This window comes from Ostrinia furnacalis, unplaced genomic scaffold, assembly GCF_004193835.3.
Source record: "Ostrinia furnacalis isolate ACB-3 unplaced genomic scaffold, ASM419383v2 OfSCF6389, whole genome shotgun sequence".
NCBI classification, from domain to species: Eukaryota; Metazoa; Arthropoda; class Insecta; order Lepidoptera; family Crambidae; genus Ostrinia; species Ostrinia furnacalis.
In genome coordinates, this window is record NW_021136628.1 from 66,459 (window position 1) to 87,768 (window position 21,310).

General features: G+C 35.6%; 1 protein-coding gene across 7 annotated transcripts in view; it reads right to left on the bottom strand.

Moving 5' to 3' along the window:
* Positions 1-21,310, bottom strand: part of nemy (cytochrome b561 family member no extended memory) — a 96,317-nt gene that overhangs the window by 8,045 nt on the left and 66,962 nt on the right. For all 7 annotated transcript variants that reach the window (XM_028317645.1, XM_028317649.1, XM_028317648.1 and 4 more), the window contains one exon: positions 132-367. In XM_028317645.1, the coding sequence (XP_028173446.1) occupies positions 132-367 (236 nt within the window). The remainder of the gene's footprint in view (positions 1-131; positions 368-21,310) is intronic.

Sequence of the window (21,310 nt, forward strand, 5' to 3'; positions counted from 1 at the left end):
AGCCAGAGAACCTTATAAAGGCAGCGTTTAATTTAAAGTAGGAGGTAACTTCGTCTAAAGTCTTGAAGTAAGTGCGCCTTTTGCGTTGTTTAAGATTATGTGCAATAATTTTAATTAAATAAATAACTTACAGAAGCCGCTGAAGGTGATGAACCCGGCGACCATGAGAGTGGGATGCAGGTTGAACTGCTTGGCCGGGCTGCCGTCAGCCCAGGCGTACCCATCGCGGTAGTAGAACACCCAGAAGATGGTCAGCGCGGAAACTCCAATGAGGAGGATGGTGGCGAGCGTGATGACGAGCGCGTATTCACACCACTCGCACGCGCCCCTCTCATGCTCGTCCGATTCGTACGAGCGGGTGCGCTGGCTGGAAAGAAAAAATAAATTTAATAATAACATTAGAAAGAAAGAAAAAGGTTTGGTTGACTAGGGCTGATTTTTCAATAGTCAGATATCTTTTAACTGAAGAATAAGCTTGTCATTTTGACATATTTCCCATACTGAAACTGTCAATGTGCCAAACTTATTCTTCAGTTAAAAGTTATCCGACGATTGAAAAATCGGCCCTAAAGAGAAAACTTTTTTATTTGAAACATTTCATTGACAAATGGTCTCAACTTGCAACTCAAGTGAAAACCAAGATCGTTTGGCGCCTACCTGATAGATGGCGCTACTAGTTTTATGACATGAGTGAGGTATGTGAGATTTTCAATGAGGGTTTTCGCGATTGAAAAATCCGCCAGATGGCAATACGTAGACGGGAGGTCCAAATGCTGTATGATTGGTGGATTTTGACATATCTGTCAATGTCATGTCAAAAATAACCAATCATGCAGCATTTGGACCTCGCGTCTACGTATTTATTGCCATCTGGCGGATTTTTCAATCGCAAACACCCTCATTCAGAAAATTTTTGATCTAAAGTTCAACTCATTGCACATAATGTTTATTTTCCAAGCTCTACCATAGGCATAGGTTTGTATTTATAGAAAACAAAAATATTATTTTGTAAACTTATCCTCCTAAGATTCACGTTTTACCTACAACATATTATAATAATAATATTTAAAAATACGAATCTAATATGCGACGTAGAAAAGTAACATGCACCGTTCCATGACGCGTTCCCCTCCGGATGTCTCAATGATGCGCTACACGACACCCTATATGATGCTATGCATGAGAAACGTATGATCCTTTCATTCTGTAACTATAGCATCCACCCGTGACATGGTCAGCGATTCCAGTTGCGAGGAGACTGTAAAGTACTGTAAGTATGATAATTTATAATTCCGCTCTCTACAATGCAGATGTTATCAAAAATAGGCAAACATATATTATTTAGAGCAACTTTGTATTTTTTTTTTGCTATCACACCGTTTATTTTAGGGTAATTTATTACATTATAAACCAAACTAATGGCGACACATATTGTGTGACAATTACAAAGCATTTTTTCTAAAGTTTACGTAAGACCTGAAATTTTTCAGGTCGCGTATTTACCCGTATGTTAAAATCAATTTAATATCAAGAAGTGTTAAGTTTAAACTAGTACAACAACCTGTCTCAAGCCGAGAAACAAAAGGCAAACCTATTAACGTACCGACATAGACAAAGAACATCCTGTAACTACCGTAACTCGGGTTACGTATCTCGCATGTGAACAGGCGTGAGTAGGTAGGTATAACATCCCAGATAAGTTTACATCGTATAAATGGAGGCTGCGGTTGCCTCCCTCGTAGGTAAGTAGGGTTACCTTTACCGTGTTCTTACCGTTTTTAGATAGGGTTGGGCGGTGGCATGAGAGTTGTTTCCGCTTAATACAAAAAACCGGTCAAACGACGGATGCAGTAGCTAGAGCTACTTGCTTAGTTTTATTTCAGGTTTGATACAAAACTTCGTCGGGAAAGAAGCCAATTCAAATTCAAATTGTGTTTATTGTGAAATCACAGGTACATAAGTCAGGTCATTAAATTTGTAGATAGATCAGCTGTGTTCCGCCGCATGGGCATACAATAATGGTAAGATACAATTGATAGGTAGTAAAAATCTATGACACAATAAATGATACAATTCAAATACAATTCAATTATTAATAATTATAAGTTAATTAAGTCATACAGAAAATGTCAGCAGAATACAATATTATGTCAGTCGGAGAGAAAAAAAAACCATTTCATTAATAAATACTTAGGTACTCAAATTGTCACACAAATCATTATAAATTGTCAGAAAGATATTCATTTACAGAGTAGTAACCTTTTTTTAACAAAAGGTCCTTTAGCTTAGCTTTAAATACAAGTATACATGTAGTTTCAATTATATCTTTTGGTAGATGGTTGTAGGTATATTCGAGGCGCCATACAGAAAACGCTCTGATTGAAAAGTGCTGATTTATTATGTACCTAATATGCTCTACACACCTCTAGGAGAACGAATCATGTTAGGTATTGTTGTACTGTCAAACTGTTTCTAAAATTTCCTGCTTTTCGTGCTTGATGGTTGCCCTACTTGTAAATCCTATACATATTTAGCTCTATTCAGAGTCGGTCGAGCTATCTGGCTCGGGTGAGCCCGAGTAACGAACGCTTTTTAATCCAATTGGAGTCAATTAAAGATCTCATTCATTTCGTAATCCAATCCTGGTTGGCTTTATGAAATATAGCTTTCCGCCCGCGGCTTCGCCCGCGTGGAATTTTGTCTGTCACAGAAAAACTTTATCGCGCGCGTCCCTGTTTCAAAAACCGGGATAAAAACTATCCTATGTTCTTTCCCGGGACTCAAACTATCTCTATGCCAAATTTCATCAAAATCGGTTGCGAGGTTTAAGCGGGAAAGCGTAACAGACAGACAGACAGACAGACAGACAGACAGACAGACAGAGTTACTTTCGCATTTATAATATTAGTTGGGATGGTCACGGTATTGAGCGTTCAATTGTTATTCTTCGTTCGTCATGTTAATTTATTCTGAGGATGGCTTTGGCTATTGTACGAGTAACTTAATATTTTGTTACTTTTTGAGAATATCAAATAAGTTGGGGTAAAAAAGCTATACAGATATATAGGAAAGTACAATTTACAGTCAGATGTGTGTTGTTCTACCTATCACCTTATTCATCATCTAGATAAGTACCAGCATAAACAATACTATAATTTGGATGCAATATCGTAGGCCTATTAAAGCTATTATCAAGTTGCCATGGTGTTTAGCTTGATAAGTCGTCCGCATGAATGTGATGAAACAGATACGAAATTCCCTTGACATTGTTTCAATAAGGACACCACTTCACTGATACATTATTATCTTTACGAATATTAAAAAGCGAAAGTTTGTGTAAATGGAAATAAGCTTAGCTGCGAAGTGTAGCTACGAAGAAGTCGCGGGTAAAGTTAATAGTGCTTTGCCCCAGTGGGTTCAAATTTGACACAAATGCAAGCAGAAGTGATAAACAGTCGGGTGGCATACAATGTCAATAATGCGTCGTGTCGTGGTGAAAGGCAAATGCGCCAAGTGAATTTCTATCACGGCGATGGCAATAACCACATAACGATGTCACGGAGCATCGGGTCATTGCGTTTTGACACGTCTTTCTAAGCACAGTCGACAGCTTTTCAAGTTACCGCCAAATGACAGACTTCCTATTTAATAAACTCATGCACCCCCAGTCTGGCCCGTGTAGGTCAAATCCACCATTTATCTGGTAAATTAGAGAAGGCAGTGTTTGAAATTACGTGCATACAAAGGTAATATCGTTGTGTGAATTCCTGTAGATAGTTAAGTTTGACTATACACTGCAATTGACCCTACTCCCTAAACTATTGCAATATGAGCGAGGTGCATACAGTACCCCTAATTTCGCAACGGAATGTCCGCAACGCTGGCAACGGCAATCTGCCTGCAATTTGGCGCGGGATCCGACCTCGCTCGTGATAGGTCGCCGAGAAAGCGCGGTAGCACCTGCGCGCGCGACGTTACACATTACGCGCGTAGATCTCTATCTGAATCTGTGCTTTAGATGTCACAGTGCTCTTCTTGCCAAGGTTGTTTTCAATTTATAGCATTCTTTTAGTAATTGAGAGCACGAGAGTATCTATTTTAGTACTTATTACATATAAGATTTTAAACTTTCGCGTTCCATTTCAACTAAAATAGTAAGACACGGGTCTTAACGCGACATTTATAAAGCATCAAGCATTACTGCTTGTGACCACGGCTGCAGCATAACAGCCGAAACGTCAAGCCGTGAGTACATAATGTACTTACCTAACTCATTATAAATGTCGCGTTAAGACCCGTGTCTTACTATTTTATTTACTTACTAGCGGCCGCCCGCGACTTCGTACGCGTGGATCCCGTTTTACCCCCTTCATCTATCTTACGCGGTTTAGATTTTTTCATACAAATGTTTTTACCCGCTAACTCCCGTTCCTGTGGGAATTTTGCAATATCCTGTTGTAACTAAGCTTTAAGTTTACTAAGGTACCTGCATGCCAAATTTCAAGCGTCTAACTTAAACGGTTTAGATTTTTCATACAAAAGGATTTTCCTGCTAATTCCTGTTCCCGTGGGAATTCCTAAGTATCCTATAACCTGCCCAGGAGTATGAAAAATAATTGTACCAAGTTTCGTTAAAATCCGTCGAGTAGTTTCTGTTTCTATAAGGAACATACAGACAGACAGACAGACAGACAGACAGACAAAAATTTTACTGATTGCATTTTTGGCATCAGTATCGATCACTAATCACCCCCTGATAGTTATTTTGAAAATATATTTCATGTACAGAATTGACCTCTCTACAGATTTATTATAAGTATAGATTATATATCTAATGTCCGTATTCACAAACGATGCTTGCTTAAGTGAAGCAGCAAATCGAACGCAAAGCGTTGAATAGAGCTCTGTGATTGGTTCGTGTGATCGTGTGTCACCCCGTGCGTCCACGCGCACTGTAAGACTTCATAGTAATGTTTGTGAATACGGGCGTAAGTATGGAAGTCAGGACTCCGTCTCTGTGTCTCTTACATTCCGAGCTAGTCTCTCTATCTATCTATCTAATATAACCTTAGTTCTTCTAAACCCGACGATAAAAGAAATAATTAACTTTTAAAAAAAATAAAACCGACTTCAAATGCGTGAACACAAAAAAAAACTAAAAATTAAAAATATTGCGTATAAAAAAGTTCATCCCCAATTTTCCACCCTTGGGGGTTGTTTTTTCTATTATTAAATTTAAATGGGACCACCCTTGAGGTATTACCTATACGCCGAAAAAAGATTTGTTCAAATCGGTTCATAATTGGCGGAGTTATCGCGTAACAAACATAGAAAAAAAAAACATACGGGTCGAATTGAGAACCTCCTCCTTTTTTGAAGTCGGTTGAAAAGACAGACTGTGGCTAAGTAGTTAGGCTTGTAAGTAGTAAATTGTAGATAAGTTCAATATAAATAAACCGTCAGCCTTCATGATTTAACCCTCATGTCATGATTATTGGATCACCTTGCGACTCAGATGCAATATAAATTGCACCAGCTATCACAGACGTTATCCTATAGAATGTTATTTTATATCTCTCGAGTCCACCAGTTAATAAACCCACTAAGCGAGTTCTATTAGAAGGAAATGGCCAATAATCCGGTAACGTCAGAGAGGGTGACCACGATGTTCTACATTTGAGAGATTTGCTTTGCGGTTTGATGTCGTTACATTATACAGGGTGGCCAAAACAGTGAGGTCTAAAAGAAAAATTTAGATTCCTTACATCAAGGTGTACCTAAATCACCCCCATGTATGTAATACGATTGTGCTTAGTTTAGGAGATAGAGTTAATTTTGTGATATTTTAAAATTTTGTGACCTAGTAGGCTTTAAACATTTTTATCTTTTTTTTGGGGTGATTTTTCTCAGATTTATTTTTTTCGACAGATTTGTTATTAATTGCAGATGTTTGAAAAAAATAATCACCGTCCTATCTTTGATTCAAGGTGCAAAACTTTTGCTAGAAACATTAAAATTATGCTTTTATCAGAACACTATCAAATTTTCAACTTAAAAGTTTAAGTAAAATAAGAACTTCCATAGGTCCAAAACCATTTTAAAAACTGCGCCGTTTCCTAAACATTCATAATAATACAAAAAAACATGCACTTAATGGGCCACTATTTCCTGTAATCGGTCCACTAAAGTGGTAAGTCGGAGATTCTGTTACATGTTTTTGACTTTCTTAGAGTGAATTAATATTGGGAATCCTCTAAGTTTACATTACGTAGAACAGATTTAGAGCAGTAACTGGATAGAACTAATCATCAGTTTCCGCCAGGTGTGATGAAGGGCAAGAGCTTCCTCGTTGAGAATAAAAACATGTTCTGTCCAGTTACTGCTCTAAATCTGTTCTACGTAATGTAAACTTAGAGGATTCCCAATATTAATTCACTCTAAGAAAGTCAAAAACATGTAACGGAAACTCCGACTTACCACTTTAGTGGACCGATTACACGAAATAGTGGCCCATTAAGTACATGTATTTTTGTATTATTATGAATGTTCAGAAAACGGCGCAGTTTTTAAAATGATTTTGGACCTATGGAAGTTCTTTTTTTTACTTAAACTTTTAAGTTGAAAATTTGATAGTATTCTGATAAAAGCATAATTTTAATGTTTCTAGCAAAACTTTTGTATCTTGAATCAAAGATAGGAAGGTGATTATTTTTTTCAAACATCTGCAATTAATAACAAATCTGTCGAAAAAAAGAAATCCGAAAAAAGTCAACCCAAAAAAAAGATAAAAATGTTTAAAGCCTACTAGGTCATAAAATTTTAAAATATCACAAAATTAACTCTATCTCCTAAACTAAGCACAATTGTATTAAGGTATATACATGGGGGTGATTTAGGTACACCTTGATGTAAGGAATCTAAATTTTTCTTTTAGACCTCACTGTTTTGGCCACCCTGTATTACTCAAACACAGGTGTAGATAAAAGGAAACCCAATAGTCAAGTACGGACGATTACGTAATAAGATGAGTAAGTTTTATCTTGATATGCTTTGCATTGATTACAATATTCATAATCTCACCTGTAGATATGAATGTATCGTTGCAATTTACTAAGATGAAAAAACCAACTCAGAAATAATATTTTCAGTGCCTTGAAAGCCTTGGTGTTTTATGAATTCGGTAATTACAGACGCAGGCAGGGGATTTACATCTTTAGCTGTGAGCATTTAAATTTAAAAAATGTGACGTGAGGCAAATATCTGTGGTTTTAAACGGAATACGCTTAAAATTTTATATTACCAAAATGACTGCGTTAAGCAATGATTCCATGCAGACTGCAATTAACTGCAATGCATACACATGAGATCTTCACCCACTATTTTTCTCCAGTTAATGACAGAGAACTGAACGGTAATTTATTGATCTTATTAAGGACATGGACACCCTATCCCTGAGTAGCCATTAAGCAATCTCGAAGATAACACGATCAACCGGGCTCGAGCTACGGTGCCCGTCTCAGCTTCTAAACGAGACGAAACATTTGCAAAACAAACTCTTCAAATTCGAATTCTTTTTTTTAATGCATAACAAGGCAGGTATTTAACCACAATCGCACCTGGTGTTAACTTTATTGCTCCAATGTTGGTATACAAAGGTTCTTACATATAGACATAGACCCATAACATGGACCGTGCTAGGGTATTGCAACATGAGATTATTTCTAATAAGTATTATAATTTTACTCTTTACCATTAACATCAGCTCAGATGCATCCAATATCGTAATTAGGTATTATAACAAAGAAAGCATACGTTTTGTTGTCGAAATTAAATTAGTTAGCTGATCTAGACAACAAAACATAATGCCTTGTTAAAACATTGTTCACAGCTCATCACCTATTGACAGCAGTATTGATGTGTCAACGAATTTTTTTTGTTGTCTAGATTATTAATTGAACTAATTAATTATTTTTAATCTTTTGCGTTCATTAATTGGGCTTTACAGAGAGTGAAAGGACGTCTCTTCGCGCTTGATCAAGTATTAATTGCTTAGACTGGGTTGCACCATGTTATTTTAACTATAGCAAATGTCAAAAATCTGTCAAACACCATACAAAAACGCAGGTTATCGTTATAGTCACGTTTAAAGTTAGGTGGTGCATAATAATAACCGTTGGGGTGCACAAGCTAAATGCGATGGATACAAAAAAAGTGGAATAGAGTCATACCAAAGTAGATTACAGGAAGGGAAAGCAAATAAGTCCCAGATCACCTGCACATTGGGTAAAAAAAACTCTCAAGGCAGACAGGATTTACTTTCATAAAGGAAGCTTCTTATCCAACAGTCGGTCGACCGAACTTTCATAGCGTCTGCACGATATTCATAAACTTTTCTCAGAATTTAGTCCAAGACTTGTTATTTAAATAGTGGATCCGTAACCTACTCCCACGGAGATTACCCTACGAACAATTAAAATAATTATTGTGTTTAGCAACTTTTACTTTGATGGCCCGCCTGGCCTAGTGAATCACTCACTAAACTGCTACAGAGGTCAAAGGCAGAGGTCGCGGGTTCGATCTCTGAACAATGCAGACATTGTAGAAAATAAAATTATGCCATTATCTGTTTATATTGACGATACCTCACTAAGGCTGAGTTGCACCACCTAACTTTAACGGTAACTATTACTATAACCGGTGTATTTTGTATGGAGTTTGACAGATTTTTGACGTTTGTCACAGTTAAAGTTAGATGGTGCAACCCACCCTAAATGTCTGTCTATTTTTGTTACGGGACTATTCCCACCTCTCGTTCCTACCGCTGCAACTCCTGTGTAGCCAGGATTTACAGCTTGACTACCAATAAAAACCCAACCAGTGAAGGTCAAGTTTGTCCCGGGGGAAAGTTAAACTGTCATTGGACCCGCAACGAAATTAATCAGAAGAACATAGGAGGAGTTCGAAGTTAAGGTTCTATTTTTATTAGCAATATTTGTGTAGAAAACTTACTTTTAATTTGGTCGTTACGTGATTAAAACTTCGAAACTCTCTAAGCCTCCAACAATCCCAGAAAAGAATGAACACTTATGTTAGTTACTTTCACCGTCTATTCACTTGGTTCACACATAACTTTAGCAATTAACCATTTTTGAGGCAACGCTTAAGACATCAAAACATGGGAGCCTAGAGACTTTTCATAGTTAACAAGTTGGACGCACATAAAATTTGTACTGAATCTACAAGTATCTAAGTACGTACTAGCGGCTGCCCGCGACTTCGTATACGAGAACCCCGTTTTACTCCCTTAGGGGTTAAATTTTGCAAAATCCCGTCTTAGTGAAGCGGTCTAAAAGGAACCGCCATGCAAAATTCGAGGCTTCTAGCACTTGTAGTGTCGTGATGAGTGAGTCAGTCAATCATTGACCTTTCGCTTTTATAGATATAGATTTACTATAAGCAATCTATATATATAAAAGAAAGTCGTGTTAGTTACTCCACTTATAACTCAAGAACGGCTGAACCGATTTAGCTGAAAATTGTCAGGGAGGTAGTTTAGAGCCAGGAGAAGGATATAGGATACTTTTTATCCCGTTCGAAATTAAAAAAAGTCTGCTTATTTATTGCCATTAAGGCGGAACAAAGTTCGCCGGGTCAGCTAGTATCTTATATGACAAAATTAAACATAAAACGATTCTCTTTAGTTCACTGGATAATAAAGAATTTAATGCTGATGTCAAAGAGGCAGTAAAGTTCACTGCAGTTTGCAGTGACGAGCTGCAGCTGCAACAGTTTTATTGCACATTTCAATAGTGCCAAAAGTGGTAGAGATTAAGTTAATACTCGTAGAACTAACTAACTATGCCTTTAACATTATTACAGTCACCTAGTCAATGTACCTACCTACCTTGTCTTGTCGGCTTAACTGCCTTGAATTAACTTGCTCTATAAAGTGCACAAAAACAATTTTACAATAATCTTTTAGTCTAGTGTTAACTGTCAAGGTTGACTATTAAGCATCGATATAAACACACGACAATCGTACATCACTAGCAGGGTCTAGAGACGCGCGCAGGTCGTCGACCCCACCGGCCATGGTACTCCTGGCCTACTTACGTAGACCACACGGCACTCGACCAGCATCACTAATTAAGAGTGCATCGGTGATTGGATCGAGCTCAGTCCCGAGATGAGATCTTTAAAAGATTTTTTAGCTAGTGTAGAAAAGCACTTGCCTGCTCGGTGACCGGACTTTAGTTATGGTTGTAGAGTTTAAATCACTTTTCAAATAGGGATGTTTTTATTAACTATGAAACATTTTTCTGTATGTACCTACCTATCTGGTTGCACTATAAAAATGACCATCTTAAAAACTTTGGTTTAAGTAGTTAGTAATAAATGGCACTCTTAAATGCTTTATTCTCTCATGCATAATAGGTACCTACTTATTCACTAACCAAGAGTTACTCTGGAATTCACAATTTCGGTTGCATAAGTGCGCAAATTCAAATAAAGTGTCGGTTTTAATTCGTAATGCAATTTAAAATTAGTCTGACATTGATCTACCATCACTTCTTATTACAGACCTTGTTCTTTTAAGTGGCTACCGCAAATTCGTGTCCATTTTAGCATAATTGCTCACATACTTAACATGAAACCCAAATTGCCGTAACAGATTATAACCACGGAATAAAAGTTCGACTCTAAGATCCGACAGATGGCTATCTGTTTCGGGTGATATTACACAACCGCTCGAGTTTGTTTTCATAACTTCAAACAATTGTTTGAAGATTGTTGCGCAATCTTCAAAAGAACCGTTAAATTAACCACATTCATTTGGAAACTCCTTGGAACTTCGCCTCTCGGGCACGAGACGAGTGTCCTTATCCCAAGTAATTACTGCACCAGACGTGAAATGTCTTAACTTCAATCTATCACATCATCGTTTGGACTTTACGCAGACTAGAGAGAGCCCATTTCAGAATGCGCAGACAGGGAAGTTAATCTGTATCAATTATGTGAAGTAATTGGAACAGACTGGCAGAAAAGGTACGTGCTAGTAGAAAAGTTTCTCAGGCGGAGAGAAAGGGCAAGAAAGCAAATACAACTCGTTAATTACTCAGCAAACTTAACGTGTTCACCAACGATAGATGGAATCATTACAATGCTCATAGAAATCATAATTCCACAACGAATAGCCTAAGATAGAGATGTCGTAAAATCGCTTTGTTACGTTTACTCCGATTATTATCATCGTTATGTAACTATTGCACGCCATAATCAAACACCAGAAAAAAGATTTGGATTGAGCAAGTTTATGATATTATCGTGAGTTCAAGTAAAATACTTTATTGACAAACCGTTTTGCTTTACGCGTACTAAACTGTTAAGGTACTTTCCTCACTGAGCTTGTAGCGAGTGCTGCCGGGTGGTCGGCCTACTTCGTGTTATGGACTGCAGTTGTTCTTTTCAACTATGCATTTGAATTTACAGCACAACTTTTGTCCGTTTCTGGGTCGCTATGCGTAACTGCGAGTTGTAAATCCGTTCTACCTAATTCGCGCTGCGTGTTTTTCATTTGTTTTTACTGTCAGCATAAAGCAGACAATCTTCGGACTGGCTTTGTAAAAGTAAAGTACGATATTTTTCTAAATTAGGGAAAAAATAAGACTCATATTAACGTACTTTTGTAACCTTGAATAGGTAGAGTCGTGTAACGCTCCGTATTTTGTGGTGTGTCACTGTGCAATGAATTGAATAATTCGGAATGGCACGTGTAAATCAAGCGAAAAATAAATAAACTAATATCAATGCTAACAGTAGGTAGGTACGAGTTTCTTTTGATTTATTGCTTAATTTTTCCGCTAGAAATACGAAATAGGTGTGAAATCTCTAGGTATCACGTGCATTTTTATCATGATCATAAGCTGTTATCAGATGGAGGGCGTGTTATCTATTCATAAATTATGGAAGCATCTAGGTTTGTTATAATTAAACCAAACTTTGATGTTGGCAATTTGATTAATAATTAAGAATTTTGTGCTGTAGGTCCAACTTACTTGTCATACATTTAATTTGTTGTTTTTTTTTTGTTTTCCTCAAAAAACAGTGCTTTTCTTTCAGTTATAGGTACTTACAAAGTAGGTAAATACCACTGTGTTAACTATTCGGCTATATTAACATTCCAAACTTGAAGCAACTGCTTTCGAAGCTTGACTTGCAAGATTCCATTACTACACCAACTGGTACGATAATATGGATAAGCTTGTAAAATTCTCCGCTGATGTCACTCCGTAAGCGGTAAGAAAGCTGTCAGTCACCTGAGAAATCACAGGCTGAGATTTGCACGTACTTATAGAAAGTGTATTATTTTCGTTTGTTTTACGTAAGTATAACCAAGCAGTCCGACTTGTGCGGATTAGCCCGAAGTTTTGCCCGAAGTTTCCGATAAGTTTTCCGAAGATCGTATTCGCGACGCTAAATGAAAATGTTTTGCTGAGTTGTTTAATTCAATGCTATATCTTGACAGTTTTATTATTAATGTACAGATGGCAACAAGACAATAGTATTATGTAACGCTAAATTAACAATTAGTAAGTAATGAATACCGTTAAATAAATAGGCGTCAATATTTTATAAGACATTCTCAAATTACAAAACGCCAGCTACTAGTTTGGTGCTCTAAGTTACGCTACGCGCTTCGCAATATTATTTATCGATCCAATGCTTGGTTTTTCATTACTAAGTATGTAACGCTGCAACTAATTACTCAAGTGATAAATCAATCTGTTATCATTACAACGAAATATTGCTAACGCTATTACCACTCTTAACAATCTCATAAAGCACACTCTACTTTCGTGTTATACTTTCCACTGCCCACACTCCTAGCTGTATGGCTGAGGCACATAGGTACTAAAGCTACCACATCCATTGCGCTAATCCGGATCATTTGCAAAGTTCGGATGGTGCAGGCGCTGTGGAGGGTGGTTGGGGCTTTCCACCCCCAAATACATTTGCTAACAGATTCTGTAATTCTCCATCCCATTGCGCTTTTGTTTTGCTAAATGTTGTGTAAAATTACTTGCAATACATCAGATGTTTGAATCTTTTAAAACCATCTCTTCTTCTTTCTAGGCAATCTCAATGACCACAATAAAGTATTTTTTTGAAGATTCCGGGTGAAGCTCGCTTCCACCTTTGCCCTGATCACCACTTTCCCTCAGGTGAGATGCAGTTCAAGTGCGAAGTGGATTAAAAAACCTTTGTAAGAGTTACAAAAATCTGATTCAAACAATAAGCACTACTTTCTTCTAAACGTCTACGTCTATCCAACACTATCTCTATCACATAGCAATTTGCTCTCCGATTAAAAACTCACCATATACTTCCCAACAGCTATTGTCTTTGTTCCCAGAACAATATCATTTCCCTGTGTTTTTGCCCTCAGCGCTATACAGGGCCGGATTAAGAAGTCTGAGGCATTTGGAGACTCAGAAAATTGGACAGGTTAGTCAAAATATTTCTCATTAAATAAAGCCTTGTGCACTTTTGTATGAATCACATTTCATTGAATTTCTGCTCTCATAGCTAAGTAAGGGTTTAAGTACCTAAATTATAACTTTCACATGCGGTTTTGTTTCTTCATAATACGGAGAAGCAATGTTGTCTCTACATAGCACCTACGAAGGGATTTTGCATAATTTTCGTTTATGGAAATGAACCCTCTCCTCTGTCGTCAAAACCAAGACACATGAATAATGTAATTGCAAAATTAGAGCATGTATATTTGGAATTAAAAGGATCATTTAGGTAAATGTAACTATTTTGTGTAAGTCCAGTGGCTAGAGGCCCCTTAATTAGGCCCTGCCTCTACAACTGTTGAGCGAACAAACTCACAAAGGTTTGTTCCATTTAATGAGGAAGTGCTCTAGAAAAAGTACGATTATATTTACGAAACTGTTGATGGCGTAATGAGCCCAATGGGCTTGGATGTTCATCCCTTTTATTTGTTTAGATTGTTTGGTTAATTGGTTGTCTTCCACACTTTGTAAAGAAGTGGCAAATAATTCAGTTGTTTAAACAAGTTCACTAGCGTATTTTATTTAGATAAGTACCTACCTATTTGACAAATTAATTCTGACATAATCTTTATCATTTTCGTAGCAAATGCCAGCCAGCCATAACTTGTGCAATTTCGATTAGTTTACAAGCTATATTGAGCAAAGCTCTTAATAAAAGATAATAATTAAGATAATAGATAAGACTAAGAAAGGCATTATGAATGGCGAAGTTAGAAACTTTTATTGCAATTTCATCTATTTCTCATACACAATTGGTAATATTACTTAGCTATTATAAGCAATGAGCAATGTTGTTGCTAAATTCCACTACATTTATTGAGGATCAGAATGAAGAAGAGGAATGATCAGATGAAGATTTTCCCTACTTATTATTAGCGAGCTATTCCGTTAGTTCATTTACCTTGCAACTATTATATCAATGAAAAGTAAAACTCTATTACGAAATACGATCTCAATGGATCGGAGGCAATGTGCAAACGCATCAAATGAGACTCGATTGAGCAGTACGAAATGTAATGAGTCAATAAACAATATTAATTGCAGATTCACTCGCGGGGGCGTGCAGCGTTAAATTGCCTGACTAGTGATGTCAACTTGATCATTAGGACGATTGATATCGAAACTTCGAGCCAATCAAAGTCGTTTATCGAAGTGTTAACATGATTTAGTCTTTAAATGAGGTTTCAATTCACAAGTGCATCAGATTTCTGATGAGGTGTCAATTTAGTGCAGCTTGCGTTTAGTCATTAAACATAATAATATCAATGTAACAATATTAATCAACTAAATAGTGTCATATCAATAATTTCATACTGTGTTAGGTAGGCATTGAAATAGATTTTATTAACTTAAATGTCGACAAGTAGGTAAGGTTAGTAACAAGCGCGTTACATAAATGTAGAGCTACAATTGATTGATGAAAATATAAAAGCTCGAATACGTTAAAAGCTTCCATCGGCCTACATAAAATGTTTTCAGTATACAGGAAAACCAATACCGAAAGTAATATCGATGTGTTCACCGCGTCGCACCACTGGTTACTGTAGAACCTGCGCGTAATATCGCATCCTACGCTCTGCTGGTCATGTCAGTCACTTGATTGCGATTAATGCTCGGATAGAGCCAAAAATGCAACAATATATCAAACTATATTTGATTTTCGTTTTTAATCTAATATTTTAAATTATAAATATGTTTTTTACCTAGTTTAGAAGACAATAATTTTTACATTAACAAAATGAATCTTTCAGAAAGTAATAAAAATATTTACTACAAATCAATCTCATAACGCTGAAAATAACACATCTAGTTTTATTTACATTCAAATAAGATATAGACCGTAATATTAGTGCGTTGAAATGATGACGTTTTTATACAAAAGTAAGTATTATTGAATTCACGAAATGTTTTTGTACATAACAATCTTTTAAAAAAAGTTACTTATTAACTTAATTTACGATCAGCGTAAAAAAAATAACGCTTATTTTGATAGTGCGTGACTCAGTATAATTATACTATTAGAATATCGATATCGATATTGCCAATGTCACTTCACCCGCTACTGTAGAACCTGCATGTAACACCATCCCACGCACCGGCGGTTTGGCCCACTACATTGCATGCACATGAATGACGTTGAAAGTGCAATTGCCTTCAAATGACGTCTATCCAACATCTAAACTAACATTAGGCACAATTGTTTGAGGAAATCTTGAGCACGTTAAGATGATTTCAAGCTGTAATCATAGATAATGGGTGCTCGCAAACGGAGTTTAGATGCTAGCCTGTGTAATCGTTGATAATAATTATGTAGAGATTGAATATTCGTCTTTTGTTTGATGAAAATGAAAAATGAAATGAAAAATGAAACGTGACAAAAATCGTATGTAATTCTTTAGTCGTGGTGAAAATTTAAATACAAAGAAGAGATAGGTTGCTAATAAAGTACATAGAATCATTTCAATTAGTGTTATAAGACAACGAAGTTAATATTGTTGCAACTGAAGTTAAAATACCTAATCCAGGTGCTCCATTCAGGAAAACGATTTGCTTGTGAGTCAATATACGAGAGAAAAAAAACTTTAAGCTAGTCTAATGATAGGCGTGAGAATTTCTTTGCACGTTGGTGTTGTGGTATCATTAATAACAGTTATACACATGATTTACCGATCAGTGCAAGGTTAATGGTAATATATTGACTTATTCATTGAGTTTAATCGCTTCGCCTGATTGATTTTGACCTTAAAAGTTATTTAAAACATATTTTTAAATACAATCGCCTACCTACTTTACAGTTCTTTGTAAGTATTTTTTTCATAGCTCTACATGTCATATCAACGAAATTCAGTAGAGCATTACCTCAATAGAGATTTAAATAGATTTTGAACATTTCATTCAAATATATAATTGATGTTAAACGATTCTAGGCGCGGCACTTAGTATAATAACTACTAATAACAGGCTTTTTCACTTCAAATTGGTTTATAATACCAGCTTAGTAAAAAATGCGTAGTAATAGTAGGCCAAACCGAAGATGGTCCATTCAAAGATGAGAAGTAGTATCGGGCTATTATCGATAGTTTAATAAAATTTATCGACACTTATACGGGCTTTGCATCAATTTATGTATATCGATTTAAATTTAAAACAATGAAGTCAATGAACGGAAAACGTTTTAGATTTGACTCGTTATTTCGCACTTCGTACACAGATCGTACGGAATAAATTGTTCTGGATATTGTTTTAGCAATAGGTCAAAATTAGAAGTAGTCACATCCTATTGTAATACAATAAATACTGTTCAATACACGACAAATAATTCTTAAAAAATTTCAAAATTGACTATTTATTCTTACACTTAGATATCAAACCTAATCTAATTTCATTAGAATAGTGTCCTACTTTAACGATCTAGCTTATCGAATAAGTATGACAGACCGCTCTCCATAAATAATTCAATTTTTAAACCTGTTTCTATCCTCCTGTAATAGCGGCCTATTCAATTACTTTGTACTCACGCTAAGTTTATCTTCGATATCGACAAAATTCCCAAAATATCGACAAGTCATCCATCACGTCACTAAAATGCGCCCAACGACGTAAGAAGTGGTCCACTGACCAACCTAACGGTACCATAGACGGGGGTTTCACTATCGGTTTTTGTGGTGCACCACAGAACCTGTTGACTTGTCTATGTTCCTATTCTACAGGAGGATACGAACAGGTTTGAAAATGGAATTACTTGTGTAGAAGGGTCTGTCATATCGATAAGATGGATCAATAAATAGATACAACTTAATTCCAACGAAAGATGAGGTTTGATATCTAACCTTAAATTAATAGCTTTATTAATCTAAGTATCTAACTAAGAACAGGCATTTCGTTAGCATGTAGGTATTTTAGAATTAGCGTTTTCTTTTAGACAGACAGTCAAGATCTTTTGATCCAGAAACTGGACTTAGCTTAATAAATATTGCTTTTAAATGTTCCATTTAATACACATATATTTCCATTTTATGTAAACATTACATTCGGTAGTCATACTGATTGTCTGGGGTTTTTATCGATGATCCTTTGTTTTCTCGTAAAAAGTTTTCTGTATCCTTCTGATTATTTACTTTCAAAGTTCATTTTCTTACACCCTGTATAATGTATATCCCTACATAAGGTAAACGGCTACTAGTTCGTGATAGTACGTAAGTTCGTAAGTTTTTTTTCTAGCTCAAATAATAAGCAAATGGAATATTATTTATAAAAATTCTTCATTACTACAAAAACTCTATTATTTAAGCTATCTAAAAAACCAAGTACCAACATTGTGGCGCCAAAAATGAGAGCAATACGAAGCTTCAAACTCTCAGAGAGCCAAAAACAGCCGTGCGGCTTGCAAAGGTTGCTCTTACCGTAAGGTTAGCGCTCCAACTTCTTAAGCTTATAAATAGGCGAAGGAACGTCCATTTAAAATAAACTTGTAATAGTGGTTTCATGTGTTCCTTGACAATTGATTTGGCTTAGAAAAAAGTTATATGTAAACTTAGAATTGCTTTAAAATTGCGATTAATTGACTCACGAAATAGCGTACATATTATTTTTCGGGTGTCCCCTATTTCGTGACACTACCGAATCAAGGATATTATGGATAACATTTTGATGCTTGGTTTTTAAATAATTATTTATGATAATTTAAATGTAAGTTATGAAACAAATAATGCATTTATTTAAGTTTCTCATGACCTAAATTCGGTATATGTTTCATTCACTAGAATTTATATGACACGAGTTTGAAGTTCACATAAATGACCTATTTTAAGATAAATTAGCATAAGTAGTACCAGCATAATTTTGGTTTTATTTCTATTTGTTTTATTTATCTTTGTTTATTTGTATTGTATATGGGATGGATAATAGTTAATTGACACATTTTGACAATAATCCATGAATTTTACTTGGGGAATTTGGAATAATCAGTATCACGAAACAAGGAACCGTATTATTGTTACTTTTTTCCAAGTTCGTGTTATATAAATGTATGGTGTTAGGTACTTTTATGACACATACCATCAAAAAAATCTACATATTTTTTAGTTTTTAATATTTACCTAACTAAGAAATTAATTAATTACTTACTAATTATTATGAGTCATTGGTGTATCTGGGGTTATTTTCTTTCTAATGGTTATATAAATATTTTCACATATTGTTAGAATTAACAAATCAAAATATTATACTAGACTAGAAATATTATTTCTTGTATTTCAGGTAAGTAATATCGTCCATTTCACATAATTATTTTATTCTAAATTTTTATTATCGTTTTTAAATTTATGAAACCCTTAATCATTATTAAAATATCCTAACTGGATGCATAAAACCTTATTCCGAAATAGGGGACATGAGTTCACGAACTTAGAAACAGAGCAAAATTTTGTCACGAAACAGGATCCAAACAAGAGGTCCGCAGAACAATTAATATAAAAAAAAGTTCAAACTATATAACTATAAATTATATATTAACTTACTGTCAAAAGACCAAAGTTTAGCATACAAAAGCTTTCATACTGATATCATGCTTGGTTATTTTTAAATAAAATGTTAAAGTCGTAAGAGCCTTAATATACCGAAGTAGGGGGCATTTACCTTATAACTTACAAACGAGTACACCCCAACCGCACTATCTACAGCTCTAGCCTGTCTAAGTTTGAACCTCTCCACTGCTGGTATCTCCAGTTTGGTTTACAGAAAGTTACTTAGTTGTTAACTTTCATATACTTTGAAATGATCCCTTATTTTCTCGTAAAAAGATTCCTGTATCCTTCTGATTATTTAGTTTCAAAGTTCAATTTCTTACACCCTGTATATCCCTACAAATACCTTACAAACCCAACCATACTATCTACAACTCTAGCCTGTTTGTTTAAGTTTGAACCTCCACTGTTGGTATCCCGAGTTTGTGTTGCGGAAACTTAGTTGCTAACTTTCATATACTTTGAGTCTTCTCTATTCAGCTGACCAAAGTTTTGTAATATGTTTCTCATATGTAATTTGCTTAGTACTGTATTTGTTTGGTAGTTAATTTAATATCCTTTCAAGTACCTACCAGCAATAGAAATCAATTGTTACCGCGGTCCACTTAGGGTTCCAAGAATTTTGATATACTCGTAATTGTTTATGTATAAAAACTTATACTTATCTGGTACTGGCTGTTAGGTATCAGATATTACACTGGTATCGATAAAAAGTATTTCCTAACTAAAGTAGGTAGTATTTTTCAATAAATCACTTTCATGAGCCCCGGAAATCTTCAATGAATTAAAATTGATCTCAATATTGATTATATCTAGTCCATTCAATAATGGCTTATTATCTGAATCGATTTGATTGAGTTATGTAATTTGCAATGTAATCAAAGCATAATGAGTTTTGATATAATAGAAATTAGATTCAGTAACATAATTTACGTACTAGCGGCCGCCCGCGACTTCGTACGCGTGCCGTTTTACCCCTTTAGAGGTGGAGTAAAATCCGTTCTTAGCGGATGTCTATAATACACTATAGTCTACATAGGTAAGTAGGTACATCCTTATGAAGAGAACTGACGGCATTTTATTTAAAATAATAAGTGACCTAACAGTCACATAAGTATTCAAGATATGTTTCAAGAGCCTGACTTTTATGGCTCTTTGACAGCTATAATATTAATTGTGATCTGTTTATTTAACTTTGTCAATTAACATTGACCATCATCTACGCGTGATTACGGACTACTAGATACGCTTGATTATGGACTAAGCTACTACGCGTGATACTGTCACCATAATTAATTTAATTAATAAACGATAATGAAAAAGTTTCTTTTAAGCTCACTTGATGCCAAAGGCTTTTCTTTTTCTTAAATAACATCATAAACAAGACTAAGTATTTCTTAACGCTAATTCTCCGTAACGGTACGGGTTAGCGAGCAAGCGAAAATTCATTCATCGGCGTACACACGAGTAGCGGGACCTTTTATTTTCCAAGAGCCAATACACTCAGTGGCTCTTACTACATACGACTTACACAATTAGGTACGTGCATTTTCAACGTAGTAGCCGCTATTTGAATGCTCTCCGGGGGTACAATAATAATTTGTATGGAATTGTATCAAAACCAGTTATTGGTTTCAAGAGTCACGAAGGCATATAGTGGAATTAGTGGACATATAATAAGTTGATCAATATTTTTAAGATCTTTGACATTGCTTTTCATTACTTACATAGTTTATTAATGGTTATTAGCTATTGATGCTTGAAATTTTAGGTCTGCTTGCAAATGAAAGGTATTAAATGGCAATGGCAAACGCCAATGGCAAACGCCAATCAATAAGAAATTCGATTTAGAGGATAAAATATACATTTAAAACTTGATGTTCTTCAGTTTTTTTGCAATTGACACAGTTTGCATGTGAACACAACAAAAGAAGTAATAACTCGATTAGAAGCGTTAGAAATAACGCGCGTTAAAACGGTAAAGTTATCGGAATGCGATTCGAGCAATAAACATGACTTCCCTTCGACTTCTTGGTAAATGGTAGCTTCTAAGGTACAGACAGTACATAAGATTAGACATTTTTTTTGCAAATTCGCCCGTATTTCAACTGCATAAAACCCCACTGTGTTAAGCTTGAAGTGCTATCTTCTGTGCCCACTTGTCATTCTCCCCGCGAGCATACTAAAGATGTTTCCACGCCTCGC